Source organism: Chelmon rostratus, chromosome 7 (genome assembly GCF_017976325.1).
Source record: "Chelmon rostratus isolate fCheRos1 chromosome 7, fCheRos1.pri, whole genome shotgun sequence".
NCBI classification, from domain to species: Eukaryota; Metazoa; Chordata; class Actinopteri; order Chaetodontiformes; family Chaetodontidae; genus Chelmon; species Chelmon rostratus.
The window spans coordinates 29,039,070-29,058,564 of record NC_055664.1 but is presented as its reverse complement, the minus strand read 5'-3'; the positions used below and the strand labels follow the sequence as shown (position 1 = coordinate 29,058,564).

At 45.9% G+C, this 19,495-nt stretch overlaps 1 protein-coding gene across 1 annotated transcript in view; it reads right to left on the bottom strand.

Moving 5' to 3' along the window:
• Positions 1-618: 618 nt before the first annotated feature.
• Positions 619-19,495, bottom strand: part of lrch3 (leucine-rich repeats and calponin homology (CH) domain containing 3) — a 28,362-nt gene continuing 9,485 nt past the window's right edge. The window contains exons 9-20 of the mRNA XM_041940037.1: positions 19,131-19,294; positions 18,772-18,827; positions 18,478-18,523; positions 17,565-17,693; positions 16,847-16,891; positions 16,260-16,313; positions 10,400-10,430; positions 10,205-10,318; positions 9,944-10,038; positions 9,608-9,745; positions 9,441-9,518; positions 619-5,031 (exon numbers count right to left, since the gene is read on the bottom strand). Coding sequence (XP_041795971.1) covers positions 4,885-5,031; positions 9,441-9,518; positions 9,608-9,745; positions 9,944-10,038; positions 10,205-10,318; positions 10,400-10,430; positions 16,260-16,313; positions 16,847-16,891; positions 17,565-17,693; positions 18,478-18,523; positions 18,772-18,827; positions 19,131-19,294 — 1,097 coding nt within the window. The 3' untranslated portion in view covers positions 619-4,884. The remainder of the gene's footprint in view (positions 5,032-9,440; positions 9,519-9,607; positions 9,746-9,943; positions 10,039-10,204; positions 10,319-10,399; positions 10,431-16,259; positions 16,314-16,846; positions 16,892-17,564; positions 17,694-18,477; positions 18,524-18,771; positions 18,828-19,130; positions 19,295-19,495) is intronic.

Sequence of the window (19,495 nt, the reverse complement as noted above, 5' to 3'; positions counted from 1 at the left end):
AATTAAAGTACCAAAAGTAAAAATATATAGATTAATAAATATATTCTTGAATTATAATTATTGATGCGTTCATGTGTTCATCACTTTAATGCTGCTGCTGGTAAATGAGGAGTTAATTTGAATTTAGGACCTGAGGAAGACCTGAGTGACACAATAATCATCATTTATTTCATATTTATTGATCTATTGATCAGAATCTGTACAGTAACTAGTAGCTAAAGCTGTCACACAAATGTGATGGAGTACAAAGTGCAATATTTGCCTCTGAAATGTACTGGAGGTATAAAGTAAAGTATAAGTATGTTGCATTTGTACTTAAATAAATGCACTTTGTAGAGAAACACCATGAATTTAGCTAATGCTAGCTAGTTAAGCTAACCTTATATATCAAGGGGCTGGCTGTGAACCCTGTGCATGTTTTTATGTCGTAGTTGAAGGTGCTTTATTTCCTCCAGCTGCAGACTTTCAGACAATCGTGTAAATCACGTTGAGCCCGAGCGAATAAAGAGCCGCCTGCGAGCAGAACCACGATCTGCCACCCTGGACTGAACCGATCAGACACTGATGTTGGCAGCTGATGATTGACAGCTTTTAGGAGAACATAAACATGACAGACAGTCAAATTAAAATATTTATTTAATGCACTTAAACTTAACTCAACTTTTCTTACAGCTGTGTTCAAATCTTTTATACAGTTTGTCAACACAAAAATAAAAGTGAAAAAATGTAAAAGTTAAAAACAGTGAGGCAGTCTGTTTGTCCTCCATGAAGAAACGGTGGAATGTCCTTTAAAACCACACTCCCACATGACCCCCCCATCACATGATCTGTCACCACCGCAGGAGAAAAAGACAAAGAGGAAAAACATAAAACATCTGTACAGACTCAAAGCGTTTGCTCAGGATTGGACAGCACAACTGTCAATCACAGCAACCTGGAGGACTGTTTGGCCCACCCCACCCCCCACCCCCCCCAAAAAAAAGCTGAATCAAGTTCAAGACTCACACTGATGATGTTCTGAAATGCCACACAGGTGACAGGTGAGTCTCCAAACACCCACAGAGTGTGGAGACCATCTTCAGTCTCTGATTGGTGGAGCATAATGGGGGCGGGACTCTGGGAATGATCAACACACCTGAAATCAAACTATTTTCTCGCAGTACATTATGAGCTTAGTGTCAGCAACGTCAGCGGCCACGTTGACTCTCAGCATCAGTCCTTCAGTCAGGTGACTACAACGTCCTCATGTCCCACGTCACCCGAATGCAGCATGAGCCCTCGTTAACACGTGGAAAAATAAAATCTGACATTAAAACTTGTCTCCTGTCCTGTGAGTGGAGTCCAAACAAACTGTTTAAACACACAGGAGGACATTTCTGGGGTTTGTGTCGCTGGACGAACTAGTCGGATAAACTCCACTGCAGTGTCACCGTGACTCATGATACATTTCTGGGTGGACGACCGAGAAAGAGGCTCCGCCCACCACGACGTCCTTTGACCTTTGATTAGGGACTGTGCCTGTCTGAGCGTCCATGACGCTCGATGTGTTGTCATAGCGAAACAAACATTTCAGCCTCATATATATATGTATATATTTACAGAATACATTTGTACACGTACTTTTAATAAAGATAAAAAGTGAAAGTGTGACTGCAGCGCAGGATCATCCTGCAGGCCACACGCAGGGTTTAGTGTCAGATCAGGCAGATTCACGTCATCATAAAAATGTCCCAGAATGCAACAGAAACACTAGGAGGGCGAGGAGACGGCTTCGGGAGCTCGTCACCTGATCGTCCTCCTGCGATCACATCAGGACCTTCGTTCTCCGTCTGCAGGAGACCTGAGCACAGACACACACTGATGTCTGTGGACTTGAATGAGAAGGAATAAATGATGCTTCCTTTGAAGTCCAACTTAAATATCGTCCCTTAAAATCAGGTCAACATGCTTCTACACACACTGCTCATAGTTTTTATTACGGAGAGGAAGCAGCTGGCCAATGTCACACTGCAAGAAATGAGAGAGCGAGGGAGAGCCGGCGTTACACTGTAAGAAATGAGGGAGCAGGCTAACACTGTGTAGCTGTAGCTGCGTCACAAACATACTGGGTGTTGTTGGTAGTGTTGAAAAGTCAGAACCACACCAGCGTCTAACTGGACTTGATCTTTACGTGTTGTGTAATGATCTGCAGCTCTGAAGCTAATTAGCTGACTAGCCTGCTAACCGAGGTTGGCTGTGCCCTTTTCCCTGCTGAGTGGTTGTTTGGTGGATCCCTCAACAAACTCAAGACCTGGTCCTGTTCGTCACTCAGAGACGGACACTTTAGCAGGACAGCTAATGTGGAGCAGAGACTGAAGCAGGACTTCACGGTTCAGCTGCATATTTATCTTTTATTTTCTTGAATTTACTGGACGAGTGTCACCATCTGTGATGTGTTCATGAGTAACTACGTGAATGAACCTCACGGTGTCTGAAGCGGTTGTTCAGCACAGATTCTCAGCTCTGAATATTTCCTCAATGATTCAAAGAATGAAATCTGTTTCAGTGTCTCGTGTTTGCTTCGGATGATTTGGTCAAAGAGCAGCGGTCTGCTAACGCTAACACACTCACAGATGTGGATTAACGTTAAAAACAAAGAAATTCACTGACGGACTTTTCATTGATGTGTTTCGTGCTCAGGTTTAGTTTCATCTGTTCAGTTTGAGTGCTGCACTGAGCTGTGACTGTGTTCATTTACTAAATTATCAATATTCTGATTATTACTAGAAAAGGCCAAAAAGTCAATAGAGTTTTGTGCAGCACGTGAAGGCTTCATATCTAATGAACATCTTACGAGCTCTCAGACTGGATCATGAGAGAGGTGGTCAGGCCCTGGTCTGAAACGGTCCCAAAACCAGAAGGACACTGAGGTCCACCTATTTGTGGTCTGGACCACCAGGAACCCGCTAACTCTGCAGCACACATTCAGACTGATCTAACGTGTTATCGAGGCTGCATCAGTGCAGCAGATTAACGTGATGAAGGTCCTGAACACATGCGGAGGATCAATCAGGTGACGAAGGAGCCCAAAACAGCAGCCAGGTAACCTCGGTTCAACCACAAGCCTCCATCAGAGCTCCGACAGTCAGAAGAACAAAACCAGAATAAAATTAATGTCGGGGTGCAAAGAAAAACAATCCTGTGTACAGAGATTTGTTAACCGTGGGACTGAAGACGTCCTCTGAGGCAGAGCTCTTCATCACATCACGTCCACTGTTGACACTCAAACTGATTTTGAACCAGAACAGAAGAAAGATGAAGAACTGCTGATGTTTGGATCTGATGGAGACACTAAAAACTGAAGATCCGACTGATAACAGCAACACGTTAGCTAACATTAGTGAACTACAGTAGCTTCGACTCATAGTAGTGTAATATTATCTATTATGTTTAACTTTACAGCTAGTTATGTTATCGTAACCTCAGAACCTACTGGGTTTATAATTTTAGTTAAAATTAGCATCAGCTACTGTCACCATCTTCCCCATTATTATAATCTGGAAACTAACTTTACTCATTTTAGCATGTGCTAGCATGGAGTTATATTAGCTTCAAACCCAAATCGAGTGTTTAATATCAGTTAATGTTTACAGCTGCTTGTGCTATCTTACACTACTTGTTATTCACAACATTAGCTAATATTAGCTGTGAGCAATGTTAGCATTGTTGCCAACTACATCAGTAACGGCTACCACAAGCAACAAGCTACATTAGTGTCCTAAAAAAAGGTAGCTCTACATTTATGATAGCTACTGTTAGCAATTAGCATTGCTGTAGCTAAACCAACACTATCAATTTGACAAAAACAAACAAACAAACAAAAAAACGAAACAAAACAGGGATTCAAGCGCGAATTCTCACGCTAAACTTTTGGCAATGTTAAGGATTAGCATTTAACTACACTAGCATAGTTTCCAAACCTGCTGGGTCAGGTCTCATCATGGAGGCACGTTAATACATGTTTTCCTTTGTTTACATTCTTTGGTTTGTTTTTTCAGTGAAAGATTTCACAGCTGAATTTAGATGCTTTGTTTCTCAAGTGTACTTTCTTCGACATGTGATCCAGTGGATTCAGCATGTTTAGTGGATCTATAAATAAATAAAATCAATGTCAATAATTCCTGTAACAGTGTTAAAACTGACTGGCAGTTCAACCAATCAAAATGTACAAACAAAAACAGTAAAGTTAAAATAAGGTCTGACATCACCGGTCAGTCGGTTAAATTTCAAACCAACCGGACCCATGAAGTTCGCTAACGCTAGCAGTTAGCCAAGTCAGCCTAATATCAAAAGGACATGGATCCATCACGCTGAAAGTCACTGAATAATTCTTCTACCCAAAGATCTAAAACTGTTCTGAGATCTGTTATCAGATCCGATGACCATGAAAAATAGACTTTTTTTGGATTGAGTCTTGTCCCTGGATTAAATATTTCTTTTATCTCTAGGTTTGTGTCAAAGATTTTTTTTTTCTATTTTTCCTTCTGCAAATAAAATATTAAGCTTCCCTATAAAGAATGAGGGAGACGTTTGAATATTAATACACTAAATGTTTAAATTAACACTAATTACATGCCAAACCGCTTCCTGCTGAGAGCAGCAGGTCTGAATCCTGCTCTCTGTGCATATATTTAATATATTTAACTTTCACACTCCAGCCACTTCAACAGGGGGCTTCTAAAGCTACAGACGCTCTAACAGCCACCTCACTTATTCAAAGAGCTGCCGTCACTGTATCTTCAGCTGTGCCCCCATCAGATCCAGACCTGCGTCCTGGAGGTTTTCACCTCTCTAACAAGAGCGTTACAGGAGGTGGACTGAGCGCGTGCGGTGGTGCCCTGTTGCCTAGATGTTGACGGAAGGTCCGGGTGTGGTTGTCGTCGTGGCGACGGGATGTCTGGGCGGGGCCAGGTCGAGCAGGGCGCCGACGGTCCCGGCCACCTGGGGGAGCCCTCGCTCCTCCAGAATGTGCAGAGGGAGACACAACTGATTCTACACAGACAGACACCACAGAAGAAGACAGCGGGGGACAAAAGAAAACACAACGGAAAGGTGGGTCAACAGATGGCAAATAAAATGAATGAATAAAATAAGAGTAACCATGGCAACACAAGGGAGGAAAACGAGGAGCAGCAACATGAACTCAAATGACAAAATGAACTGATCGGGGAGAGAGAAGGCAGAATCTCAGCAGCTGTATGAAACCACATGAGTCCAGGTACTTCACTTTCACTTTATTCATGTTCAGAGGGAAAAGCAGAGCAGAGGCACAGTCTGTTAAAAACACTCATCTTCATCATCATCTCACTCTTCATCTGTATAAAAACCAAACCTGTGCCATCACAGGACAAAAGTCTGCTTTAACGAATGAGCCAGGTGTACAGGTCTGTTAGACAACGTTAGAATCCTGTCCAATGTCCCGAGTCCTCTTCCACTGCAGGAACGTGCCGGAACGTCAACGTCTGAGAACGCTGCGAGTCTTTGCTACGAGGTTCTTCTTGAGTTTCCACTGTTTCACAAACTGTTTCACATCTACGTCCTGCGAATGTCCTTAATGTTGTCTCCTCTCTCCACAAACTCAGGTCAGGGAAAACACAAGCAACCAATCACACAACGGCGCAGATTTCCAAAGAGGCACGTATCGGATACTGTGTAGCTCCGGAGCCTACGTACGTAGCTGCAGTACAACTACACCTACACCTCCTTTAATGCACCTCTACAAAAATACAGCTTTAGTGTTCTCACCTGCCGGACAGGTGTGTTCTGTGATAACTATCTTAGTAGCTCTGGCCCTTCGTCAGCTGCGACATAATCTACACCGTAACCTCGGAGACGACACGCAGCTGGAGACATACGCCGTAAATTCCTAGCGCAGAAGCGTAAATCCAACTTTATTATTCCTTTTTATCATGAACTCAACAAAAAGAGTTTCCTGATATCAGACCACGACACCTTTCATTAGCCTGAACCCAACCGTACCCAAAGCTGATCACTACCCACAACCTCAGACCGTCCAGTTCATCAAGCCACTGTGCACTGTGGTGCTGTAGCAACATGTTCTGCCGTTGTTCTATCATCTTTTTTGATGATCTAATGGTTCCTGCTCTGTTTGGCAGCGTCTTGTATCTCTTCTGCTCCACTTTCTGGTCTCTAAATGCTGATTTTGGCTCCTCTCCACAAATAATGATGAGGCCTGGACATGCTGGTTTGCCCAACGCGAGGTCTCCACTGTCCTGTACAGGTACAGGTTGTGGTGCTCCGTACAGGCGCAGCAGGAAAACGGAGTAAAAATTTGTGCTCGTGTTTTTCGTGGTCGCCATATTACAATGACAACACTGTACTTCCAGGAACTCATCGTCAAAGCAGCTGAGAACAGTGGAAACAAAAGAAGAACCAGACACAATGACAAACATTAAGTTCCTGCAGGGGAATGACCTGCACTGAAGGGTCCTACACTCAGAGTTCAGCAGGTCCCCTGATAAAGGTAAAATTGATCAATCAAGTGATTTTTATCTACGACATGGCAGCTGACTTGCTCAAACACTGCTGGTATCACAGAGAGGAAGACCACAGGTACAAACACTGTTTTTTGGTGCAAACGTACATACAGCATGGCTGGTTTCTCACCAGGGAGGGTCTCTCGAGGACGTGCTGTGGTGGGTGGACGGGGGACTGGCTCTGAATCACTTTACAAACAGTAAAAACAGTAAAAAAAACCCCAAAACACTCAAACAGGCAGCCAAACATAAGGCACGGGGGGCGGAGCTTCTACAGACAGGAAACAAGCTTCAGGATTAACCTCCAACTTTGTGGGATTGTCAAGTTTCAAATTCACCCGAGGGACCACATGCTCCTCCATGGCGTGAAATAATCCCTGACCCTCAGGGAAACGGGTTCAGAAAGGTGGACAAAGCCATTGTTTTGGTTTGTTCCTGGAGATGAAGTCCTGAATCCTAAGTCAAGGCCAACTGGTCCCAAATAAAGACTAAGTCAAGTCTGAGTCCTAAGTCAAGGCCAACATTTGTGCCCAGAGTCCAATACAATTATCTCAGCATGATTTACCTGTCTGATGGTCTTCACTTTCACTTTCCTTCACTTTCTACTCTGAGACCTGATTGGCTGCTACTGGATTGATTGATTAAAGCATCTTTTATCAAAATGAAGGTTTGGGGATGACATCAAGTCATCAAGACAGTAACTGCTGTTGAGTCTTTTGTCAAGTCTAATGTCATAGAGGTGGGCGGTACACCGGTTCCTCACCGACACCAGTGTCACGCTCTGCCATGAAATGTTCACCGTCATTACTTCAATTAAAGTTTTATCATTTTGAATTTAACGTGCTTTACTGTGGCAGCGATAACATCCAAGTAGAGGGCGACGCACATACTCATAGAACTGGAGTTACATCCAGTAACTAACTCGTTCCTCACTGTAACAGTGACTCCAGTAAGATGAAGATGTGAAGGTAACATTACAAACAACGCAAAACCAACAAGTCTTCCTCTACTGTCTCCATCTGAGGAAGAGGAGACCAAGCCAACCAGAAAACTTAACAGTTATCGCATTATATGTGTGCTAATCATTGTACTTCAGACTGCTTTGAGGGTCAGCACAAACAGGATTCACTTCAGAACTGAACCTCAGGGATGATTGATGCTGACTTCAAACTTACAACCTGTACGTTTTAACATTTTTATGTTGTTTTACTGTTTATTTTGTTGGATAGCCTGTTGAATTTGACATTAGGACTTGAATCATATACTTTGAGTTTTGATCTAACTGAGAATGAATCACATGACGGATCAACCCCCCCTGCATCACACCCACAGTCTAAGTCATATGATTCATGTCCACACCTGTGCAGTTCAAACAGGAGGGACTTTAGGACTTTAAAGGCTTGACTGGTTTGATCTGTAAATGATCTGATGCTAACAAAGCAGAACATTGTTACACTCAGTCAGAAAACTGGTTTTGGTTTTTGTAAGAGTACACCATACTGGATCCTGCGCTGACAAAATGAACCCCAGTCAGACTGTCTAGTGGTGCATCCCATGTGATTCCATCCCACAACATAGACAAACTGAAACTAGATCAGCATGCTTGTTTCTGGTTGGGAGTGAAAGTCAACGGACGTGGTTCAACTGATTAAGATGCCTTGTTCGGTTGAGAGTGGATGTCATGGCAGACCCAGAACACTCTGGAGAGATTACATATCCCATCTGGTCTGGGAACACATCCAGGATCAGCGAGTGGAGGTGGCCACAGAGAGGGACCTGAGGGCTATCTTATGATCTCATGATGCCATCATAAGACGGAGTTGGGTGAGTGGCAGGAGATGGATGGACGACATCACCGTTTCCTCGTGCCTCCAGAAAATGTTCATTCATTACTTCAAACTTTGTGCTGTGAATCTTATTTCTGAGTTATTGTGCTGTACTGAGCTGCTTTTCATCACTCAAATGAAACCTTCAGGCCTCTGTGGGGGTGTGATCACCTCTGACACTCTTAGCTTATCTTTGTATGTGCTATTTGTGTGGGACTGACATGTTCTGCTCAGGTCGGGTTCAGGCGTGCGGCGCCAGGTGTACGTAGATGGCGCACAGCAGTGACATGACGGACAGGTAGAAGAGAGCGAAGCCTGCCAGCTGGACACGAGGGGAGGGGCTAATCGGGGGCGGGGCCATCGAGAGCAACACACCCAATGTCCCATAAACCCCGCCTCCAGTGCCCTCCAGGACCTCCCCCACTGAACAGAGACTGTCCTGAGTGTGTGGATGTGGGATGGGAACGGAATGGGACAGAAGTTAGAAGACAAAGGAGTGAGATTGACAGAATAAAAGAGGATTGATGAAATGCAGGAAGATGAAAGAGAAGAAAGAAAGTCGTTAGTTAAGGAGAAGCAGCTCGGGATCAGTTTTAGTACAAGGAGCAGACAGTGATGTCACAGCCGGCACACGATCGACGGCCAGATCAGACCGCACCGGTGCAGTCTGCAGAACAACTGAGGGGTTTTAAATCTTCGCTCCCTGTTTCATCTCCACCATCACTACGACTGAGAAAAATAATGCTGCAGAGCAGAAAGACGGAGACAAATACCTTCTGCAATTTCCCAGCTTGGGATAAATAAAGTATATCTATCTATCTATCTATCTATCTGTAGAGTCCACCACAGCTGTGACCTCACTGCCCACTATCCTGACAAACCATCTGTCCGTTCATTTACTCCAGTTAGTAGATCTGTCGTGAACTCGTATGGCCTGACTGTGATGTGCCTGATAACAAGTATCTGCTCACACTCAGCAAGTTGTTGACTTCCTCACTGATCAGACGCTTCCTGATTTGAATAATAGGTGTCAAAGGTAAAGCATTATCTTGGTATCAGGGCTGATTCTGTTTGTTACCTGTGGAACTCCGATCCTGCGACACGCCTCCAGGAAGTTCTCAACGTTTCGTCGACATTTGGCCATGGTGAGTTTAGGCTGCGGACACAGCGTCATAGTGATCAGAATTCACAGCAGCAGCGATCTCGGTCTCTTCGCTAGCATTTCTTACAATAATCTGCACTTACCACGGCGGGGGAGGGGACGTGGATGCTGGGGACGGATCGTGGTCTCACGTGATTGGCCAAGTGACAGAGCACCACCCCGTCTGTCAGAGCTGCTCCCAGGTCGCTAGGCAACGACACTTTTAGACGGGCCTCTATATTCTGGACAGACGGACACGCAGACAGACAGGTCAACAGCTGTCCCCAGCGGTCTCACACCTGAGACGACTCATTTAACTCGTCAGCTGATCAAGTGTCGTTTAGAAACAGCGCCTCCGCTGCACAGATGGCACCCAGAGAGCAGGAAAAACCAGCTCAGGTGTGAGGGCTGCACCAGGTGTAGCAGACGGAGGCACGTACCTTTCTGAGCTGCTCCACCAGTTCGGCATCTTCTCCAACCAGAGGAGGAGCGACAGGAGCCCCCTCCTGGTTCTGAGGAGCAGCAGCAGCATCACCTGGAGGACGAGAGGAGACAGCAGGAGTCATCAGCAAACCCACACACACAGAGCTGACAGGTAAAGATTGAGGTTTGATGCTCAAAGGCAGCAGCGACCGCTCTCTCTTCTTTACGAAACCTTGTAGCCAACGCCTCCACTCATTGGATGAATCTGAACGGCTCACCTTTCCTCTTCTCTTCCTTCTGACCGAGACGAAACAGAAAGCTCTCTGGTCTCAGACTGGCTGTCCGACATGAAGCCACGCCCCCTGAGCTGGGGTAAGAAGGCGACTGATTGGCTGCAAGAAAAAACACAATCCGTCAAAGCCAGTCAGTAAAACACGACCGAACGTAAACAGCAGAATCAGGGGCTGTCTTACCTGTAGGAGACAGAGCAGCTCTGTCCTCTCCCTGCAGAGACACAACACAGGACAGTTAGACACCTGAAAACACCTGGACACACCTGAAAACACCTGGACACACCTGGACACACTGGAGTCACTCAGCTGCATGACAGGTTTGCTTCAAAGTCAAAACAAACAGTTTAATTTTAATGTAAAATTTGATCTCTCCCTCTCAGTCATTACATCTACTGTGACTGTCTCTGAACATTATACGACAGGAACGACCACGAACACACAGACAGACACCGTCCCAGGAAATGACTGAAATATAGAAAAACTATCTGCTGCATCTTCGGGAGGAACCAATGAGCTTGGAGCTGAGGCCACAGACAGGAAGTCAGTGTTGACAGACAGACCAACATGTCGTTGGTTTGAGTCTGAACATGAGATTTGTTGAAGATGATGAAAACAGAATATAACTGATATAATAATGATAATAATTATAATATAATATATAATATAATATCTGATACATCAAACTCAATGAAACTAAAAACATGTCGGTTTGTTACTCAGTGTGACCTGAATACACTCAGACAGAGAGACAGACAGGCAGACAGACAGACAGCAGCATGCAGGTTGCAGTACCTGCAGCAGACAGGAGGTGGAGCTATCAGAAGCGAGAGAACGACAGCCGTCCACAGACACTCCAGTCACAGACTGACAGACAACAGAGAGAAAAAGGAGGAAAAGACGAAAACAACAAGCGGCAGAAATAAAAAGCTGAAGGTTCACGTTTAAAAACAGGAAGTAAACAGTGAGGCTCAGTTTGTTCTGAAAACTTCTTCAAATCAGACCTGAATGTCGCTGCTGTCTTTGCTGTGTGTCCACACTCTGATGGACCAAACACGCTGTAACGAGTACATTTACTCAAGTACTGTACAAACTCAAGCTACTTCAGTACTATGAATACTTGAGTATTTCCATTTAATTCAGTTTTATAGTTCTACTCCACTACATTTATCTGACAGCTTCTTATAGTTACTCTTCAGATTCTTCACTGTCCAGTGAAAAGCTTGTATCTCCAGAAGTGTTGAATGTTTGTGATGAACTGAAGGATGAAGTTTTCCTTCATGTCTTCTTCAGCTAAATAAACTTTAAAAAGCCTCTTGGATCAGCTGAAAATGCATCGTCACAGAGCTGAAAACAGGCTGTTTGTCTGAGATACGAGGTTCTCACAGGACAAACACATGATGATCTTATAGAATATGATGCATCGCTGCAGATTAAACCAGCCAACAGGATATAAAGTAGTTCAAATGAGCTCAACCTGAAACATCTGCAGAGTAAAATGCAGCATCGCAGTCAGTGACCATGAAAATCTAATCCCAGATCAGCTTCATGATACATTCAGCAGCTAATGTCAGATCAGTCCTCAGCATCACCAGACAGCAACAAGACAACAGTGACAAAGCATTCACACATCAACAGCTGATCCTGAGTCAGTCCTGTGTGTCACCTGTCTGTGTGAACCAGGTCGTCTCTTTATCGTGTTTGTGTCAAAGTCTGTCTCAAACACCAGAACACACTGAGACAGACACACAGAGGGACAGACAGACAGAGAGAGAGACAGACAGACAGACAGGCAGAGAGAGAGAGAGAGAAAGAGAGAGAGAGAGAGAGAGAGAGAGAGAGAGAGACAGACAGAGAGAGACAGACAGGCAGAGAGAGACAGACAGGCAGAGAGACAGAGAGACAGAGAGGGAGACAGGCAGAGAGACAGACACAGACAGACAGACAGACAGACAGACACACAGAGAGAGATAGAGAGACAGAGAGAGAGACAGACAGAGAGAGAGGGACAGAGACAGGCAGAGAGACAGAGACAGACAGAGAGACAGACAGACAGAGAGAGAGAGACAGACAGACAGACAGACAGGCAGAGACAGACACAGACAGACAGGCAGAGAGACAGACACAGACAGACAGACAGACAGAGAGACAGACAGACATAGAGACAGAGACAGGGTTGGAGGTAAAAATAAGAAACAAACTAAAGAGAAAGTGAAGAAAACATGAAAGTTGGTTGCAGAAAGAATCAACGATGAAGGATTGAGAGAAGAAGAAGAAGAACAAAAAGAAGAAGAAGAAGAAGAGTTAATACAAAAAGCAGATTAAGTTTTGATCTAATGATGTGATTAGTAGAAACAGTATTTAAAGATGACCTTTAAATTCAAAACATTAACATCTACATTTCCATTTAGGAATTTTACATTTGTTTACTGAACAAGTTAATTTAAAGAGGATTCATTCTCAGTGAAGAACCTTGGAGCCCTAATCTGCCTCTATACCTGCCAAAGAGCAGTGATTCCTAACACGTCTCTGGGGGTCATCAGGTGGAAACCTCCCTTCAACGGTGTTTCGCCTACTTAGTCCCACGACACCTCCAGGAGGCTAGGCGGTGAACTCCGGCGTCCCAGAGTCACCCCCCCTAGTGCCAGTTCACACTGCTCCTACACAATCTAAACAGCACCGCCACGTTCAACTGACCCAGAGATGCTCCAGGTAGAGACCAGTACCGATGCTACCATTTAGCTAATGCTAATACTAATGCTAACCGCTAGGAAGAACAGAAGAAGACAATACAGTTCCGATGCTACCATTTAGCTAATGCTAATGCTAAATGCTAACCGCTACCTGCTAAGAGGAACAGAAGAAGACAATACAGCTAGATTCATCTATACTGTTAATGCTAAGTGCTAGATGCCAATGCTAACTGCTAAGATACTATCATACTACCACTGCTTTAGCTATTGTTAGCTACAATGCTACCACAGGCCTAGATGCCACATGTAACTGCCAAGTGCTGCACTACCATCATCTACCCCTGCCTCTCACCAACTGCACCAATAACAGTGGGGTGGGAATACAACCCTGCGCACAAGACAGACACACAGCAAGACAGACACACAGCAAGACAGACACACAACAAGACAGACAAGACAGACACACAGCAAGACAGACAGCAAGACAGACACACAGCAAGACAGACAGCAAGACAGACACACAGCAAGACAGACACACAGGCAGAAGGGGTTTATTTCTCCATAGGAACTTGCTCACTATACGTTATCCCGCTTAGAACACGGCTTACTACTAAAGCATTCAATAATGTGACATAAAAGTGATTTAAACATATTTTATTGATTTAAAATGAGTCTACTCTCGTCTGTCACCGCTCTCACTGCGCAGCAGCTCTGAAAGTAAACACGTACGTTGCGTGGCAACCGCCTCTCACCGTGCACCGCTGTTTTTGGTTTTGGTATTGATGTCATGATGTTAGGTATATGTGTGTGTTATCGGTTATCGGTATCGGCCTTTAGGAGCTGACAGTTATTGAAAGTGGTTTTAAAAAAACAGTTATCGTGCATCCCTATGTGTGATGACAGATTATTATCTGGTGCACAGCAGCAGCCATGACCAGGCCTCCAGCAGACAGACTGTCAGTTATCAGAGGACAGTTATCAGAGGACAGTTATCAGATGTCAGTTATCAGACTGTCCGTTATCAGATGTCAGTTATCAGACGTCAGTTATCAGACGTCAGTTATCAGACGTCAGTTATCAGACGTCAGTTATCAGGCGTCAGTTATCAGATGTCAGTTATCAGACTGTCAGTTATCAGACGTCAGTTATCAGACTGTCAGTTATCAGACGACAGTTATCAGACGACAGTTATCAGACGACAGTTATCAGATGTCAGTTATCAGACTGTCAGTTATCAGACGACAGTTATCAGATGTCAGTTATCAGACTGTCAGTTATCAGACGACAGTTATCAGACGACAGTTATCAGACGACAGTTATCAGATGTCAGTTATCAGACGTCAGTTATCAGACTGTCAGTCTGTCTGAGGTTTCAGTGGAGCTTTGAGGTGAAAACACCTGAATAATGACACAATCCAACAGTAATAGAAGCCATTAATGATGATTCACCTGTGATCACTGACTGAACCAAGTTCAGCAGCTACAGGTAGCGGGACGGAATAAGAGAAACACCTCCATGTCAAAGACCCATGTCAGACAGACAGGACAGACAGATAGGCAGGCAGACAGACAGACAGACAGACAGACAGGCAGGCAGACAGACAGACAAACAGACAGGCAGACAGACAAACAGACAGGCAGGCAGGCAGACAGACAGGCAGGCAGGCAGGCAGACAGACAGGCAGACAGACAGGCAGGCAGACAGACAGACAGACAGACAGACAGGCAGGCAGGCAGGCAGACAGACAGGTAGACAGACAGACAGGCAGACAGACAGACAGGCAGACAGGCAGACAGGCAGACAGACAGGCAGACAGTCAGACAGACAGGCAGGCAGGCAGGCAGACAGACAGGCAGGCAGACAGGCAGACAGACAGGCAGACAGGCAGACAGACAGCTGTTTATCACACTAACACAGGAAATAAAAATACTTCTTCCTGTTCCCATCAGATGAACTCGTCACCGCTCCATAACTTCCACAAACACAGCTGATGTCAGATCAGTCCTCAGTATCATCAGACAGCAACAAGACAACAGTGACAAAGCATTCCCACATCAACAGCTGATCCTCAATCAGTCCTGTGTGAACCAGGTCGTCTCTTTATCGTGTTTGTCTCAAAGTCTGTCTCTTGTTTCGTCCTTGAATGTTTTGTTGGTGCGCCCCCTGGTGTTTCACAGGTGTTATTGCAACAGAAGAGCATTTGCAGAGGACCGCTTCATAATGTGTCCCACGAGCAGAAACAACACTTAAAGCCTCCAGAGGAAGTAAATCAGCTTCTCTGAAGCCTCGAAACGTTTCAGGAAAGACTAACACGGTAACAGTTCATCAGGGAAACCAGTAAAACCAGCACGTAAAACTGCTTTAACACAATCACCAGCCAGTTCAGGAGGGTGGGCGGGGCAATGGTGACAGGATGACAGGGGATAGGTCGGTGATAAGTGAGTGACAGGTGTATTCATGCCGTGGGGTGAGGCAGGAGGAGTCACATGCTGATTAAATCAGATTCATTTAAAATCACCACAGATGCAGTTTGATGTTTCCATCAGTCACCTCATCAGACTGCTGACGTGACCTCTGACCTTTTGTCTGCAGGGTCTCTACAGGGCTGTTCAGTGGTGAAGCCTGTCTTAGAGGCGCTGGAGCGTAATGAGCCTTGAAGTTTCTGTTAGTCTGAGCTCGACAGCAAAATGATTCTCTTTGAAATCGAACGCTAATGCATCAACACAGCTCGTACCATCACTCTGCTCCTGTTGTAGGGACGTTACATTTGTTGTCATGGAAACACCATTACTTTAAGCAACTAACTAAGCTAACTGTGTGGCTCTTTGCCCTCCCCCTCGTTCTGGAACAAGTTTTGTCCACTTGGTGTTTGTCTGTGTTGTATCTTACACCTGGTCACGGTGTGTTTTTACCGTCCTGACCTCACCTCTGCACTGTTATTGGCTGGGAGCGGGACGCCCACTGCCCAGAGGTTGCTGCCCAGAAATGTCCTGATACAGCAGAATGAGAAAATGGAGGCGGGGGGCAGCGTCTCTGCAGATAAACACACACACTCGGACCGGTCTGAAGGGACGACTGAGCTGAATTACTTCTGTGTGAGTCTGTGCAACGTTCTGCAGGAGAACTCTAAACTGTATTCCTTTAGAGGGAGTGAGGGAGTATGCAGCTTTCCACTGGCTTTTATTGTGAAAAGCCACTGGAAATGCTTCCTGCAGTTTATTAGTCATGACTGACATCTGTGGCGATGATGCAGAAATCTGAGCGACTCAGATCAGTTCGTTTGGACGGATGAAGAATTTGTTTATTTTTAGTTCAGTTAGTAGATTTGGGGGCGTGGCCAAACTCTTACCATGAAGAGGGCGGAGTCGTCTGTGTGGGTGGAGCGTCTGGAGGGGTAGATGTTCTGAACACACACACACACACACACACACACACACACACACACACACACGACAAAGACACACACACAGCCATGAGGTGAAGGTGACAGGTGAGGTGATAGAGGGGCGTGGCCTATATTGGGAGCCCTACCCTAACACCCACAGCTCAGAAACAAAACTAACTGAATCTAATATTTTGGTGTAAATAAAAAGTTTAAGCCAGTACAGCTGAAACGATCAGTCTATTAATCAATGTAGTGTAGTGTATGGACAGAAAATGAAAGATCATCTATTGATTGTTGATGTTTGATTTGCTGCTTTTCCTCTCAATGATCTGAATGTGTTTGTAATAATGTGGAGCTTTGGACTAAACAAACACTGTGAAGGCGTCACTTTGACCTCATCGTCACCACATTTCTCACTATTTTCACAATGTTTCCAAACCGAACGATCGATCGATTAATGGAGGAAATGATCAGCTGATTGATCCAGAATGAAAAGAATCATGAGTTCAAATGAAGCTCAACCAGCAGAGGACAGATATGTAGAGTCTCACCTCACTGTCTGGACTGGACTTTGTTGGACTCTGAGCTGCTTTATGCTGAAAAACACAACAGTGAGAGCGTCAGTCTTTAACTCACACTGACAAGATGAAACTTCAAACACAGCGTTACATTTCATTCCCTGCAGGACTCAGTTCATTTCATGGCATTCTCAGTTCATTCAGTCTGGTTCACAGCTGATTCTCTAATCATAGAAGGTTTGCTCATTTGTTGTGAAAATAAATAGATTAATGCCATCCATTCCCTGGAAGGCTTTTATTGTGAAACGTCTGCAGGAAGTGCCCAGTTTGATGTACAGCAACTGAACATCACACTATGAAGACAAGTGAGAGACAGACAGAGACGGCCTGTGGCCCAGTGCACTGTGGGTCAAGAGGACACTCAGCCGTGGAACATCAACATATTTTATTGATTTTCCAGCTGTCAATCACCACGCTGCCATGGTGCCGCAGGCGGCCGAATCCACCCTTCTAATTGGTTCTCACAGATTATTGCCATTGCGACAAAGCTTTCACCTCAGACATGTCCAAGGGGAGAGGGGGCCACCTGAACCCCTTCCTCACATGAAGTCAGTCTGTCAATGCGACCGTCTAACCTGAACATTTAAGACCCGTCTGAAATAAGTTTAGGCAAGTGGCCCCCGATGACTCAGCAAAAGTGTCCTGACTGTGTCCACACTGTACTGGTGTGTGACTGGTCAAACTGGTGTACCTTGGTGTAGCTGGTGACAGAGTCTCTCTGCAGGGATCGATTCTTCTGTCTCTCCTCGTCGTACCTCAGAGCAGCGAGCTGAGCCTCCCTCCTCATCCTCTCCACCCCCCCAGAACCACCAGCACCTCTCTGAGGACAGAAAACAGACCGTCAGACAGACAGGCAGGCAGGCAGACAGACAGTCAGACAGGCAGGCAGGCAGGCAGACAGACAGTCAGACAGGCAGGCAGGCAGAGAGACAGTCAGACAGGCAGACAGGCAGGTAGGCAGAGAGACAGAGAGAGAGACAGACAGTTAGGCAGAGAGACAGAGAGAGAGACAGACAGACAGACAGGCAGACAGGCAGGCAGACAGACAGTCAGACAGGCAGGCAGGCAGAGAGACAGTCAGACAGGCAGACAGGCAGGTAGGCAGAGAGACAGAGAGAGAGACAGACAGTTAGGCAGAGAGACAGAGAGACAGACAGACAGGCAGGCAGGCAGAGAGACAGACAGGCAGGGAGACAGGCAGACAGGCAGAGAGACAGGCAGACAGGCAGGCAGGCAGACAGACAGACAGGCAGGCAGGCAGGCAGACAGACAGACAGACAGACAGACAGAAAGGCAGGCAGACAGACAGACAGGCAGACAGGCAGACAGGCAGGCAGGCAGACAGGCAGGCAGGCAGGCAGGCAGGCAGGCAGGCAGACAGGCAGACAGACAGGCAGACAGACAGGCAGACAGGCAGGCAGGCAGACAGGCAGACAGACAGACAGACAGGCAGACAGGCAGGGAGACAGGCAGACAGACAGGCAGAGAGACAGGCAGACAGGCAGGCAGGCAGGCAGGCAGACAGGCAGAGGTTTGGGGTCCTGCAGTCAGCAGCAGTCTGCCTCTCTGAGGTTTCTATCAGGGCACACAGCAGCAGGTGTTACCTGGCTCTGGGAGCTAGAGGGCGCTGTGGCACCATCAACAACACTCCTGCAGGACACACAGACAGGAAGTTAGACAGCTCAAAATGAGACAGGTAGTCACTGTGCAGTCTGACTGTAGTTATTTCAGTCGTTTCACTGATGACTCAGCATTTCTTTGACATCTACAAAGCATCACTTGTTACTATGGCAACCAGCCTCAGGGATTATCCTCATCAGTCCTTTCATAAGAAATATGATCTCATAAATGATAAACTCTGAAGAGAAGTGAAACTGATCTGGTTTCTGTGTGTGTACCTGTTGTGTCTCCTCATGTCTTCTGTCCTGGCTGAGCTAGTTTTTACTGGAGAACCCTGGAAGCACAAACAGGAAGTCAGAACAAAACAAGATGCTTGTGGAAGTGTTGGTCAGTGACCTCTGACCTCCTGAGTCCTCATAACAATAAATGTTCTGACCACACTGACGTTTAAAGTGTGACCTGACTGATAAAGAGCACCGAGCACACATCCAGTCAGTCAGGACTGTGTTCAGGTCTAAATACTTCACTGATCCCTGATCAGTGTCAGTCTGATACTGATACTGAGACACACAGGACTCTGAAGGACGGCGTCCTGGTCGCTCGGGACTGAAGCCGTGTGTCCTGTAGGAGCTCGTACCTCTCTGGTGATGCGTCTCTCGATGTAGGCCATGAACTGAGAGCTCAAGCTGGTACCGTCAGCCGCCCCTCCTCCTCTGCCTCCTCGTCCTCGACTCCTCCCCTCCTCCTCCTCCTCCTCTCCCACACAGCTGTCTATGAAGTCTATCTGCTCCAACTCCACGTCTGCTGAGACGAGAAGAGACGACGGATCAGTAATGAACTGATGTGTTTTCTATCAGTTCACACACACACACACACACACACACACACACACACACACACACACACACACACACACACACACACACACACACACACACACACACACACTTCACAGCCGAGAACAGGACTGCAAATCAGGACCAAAGTTGCATCGGCCGATCC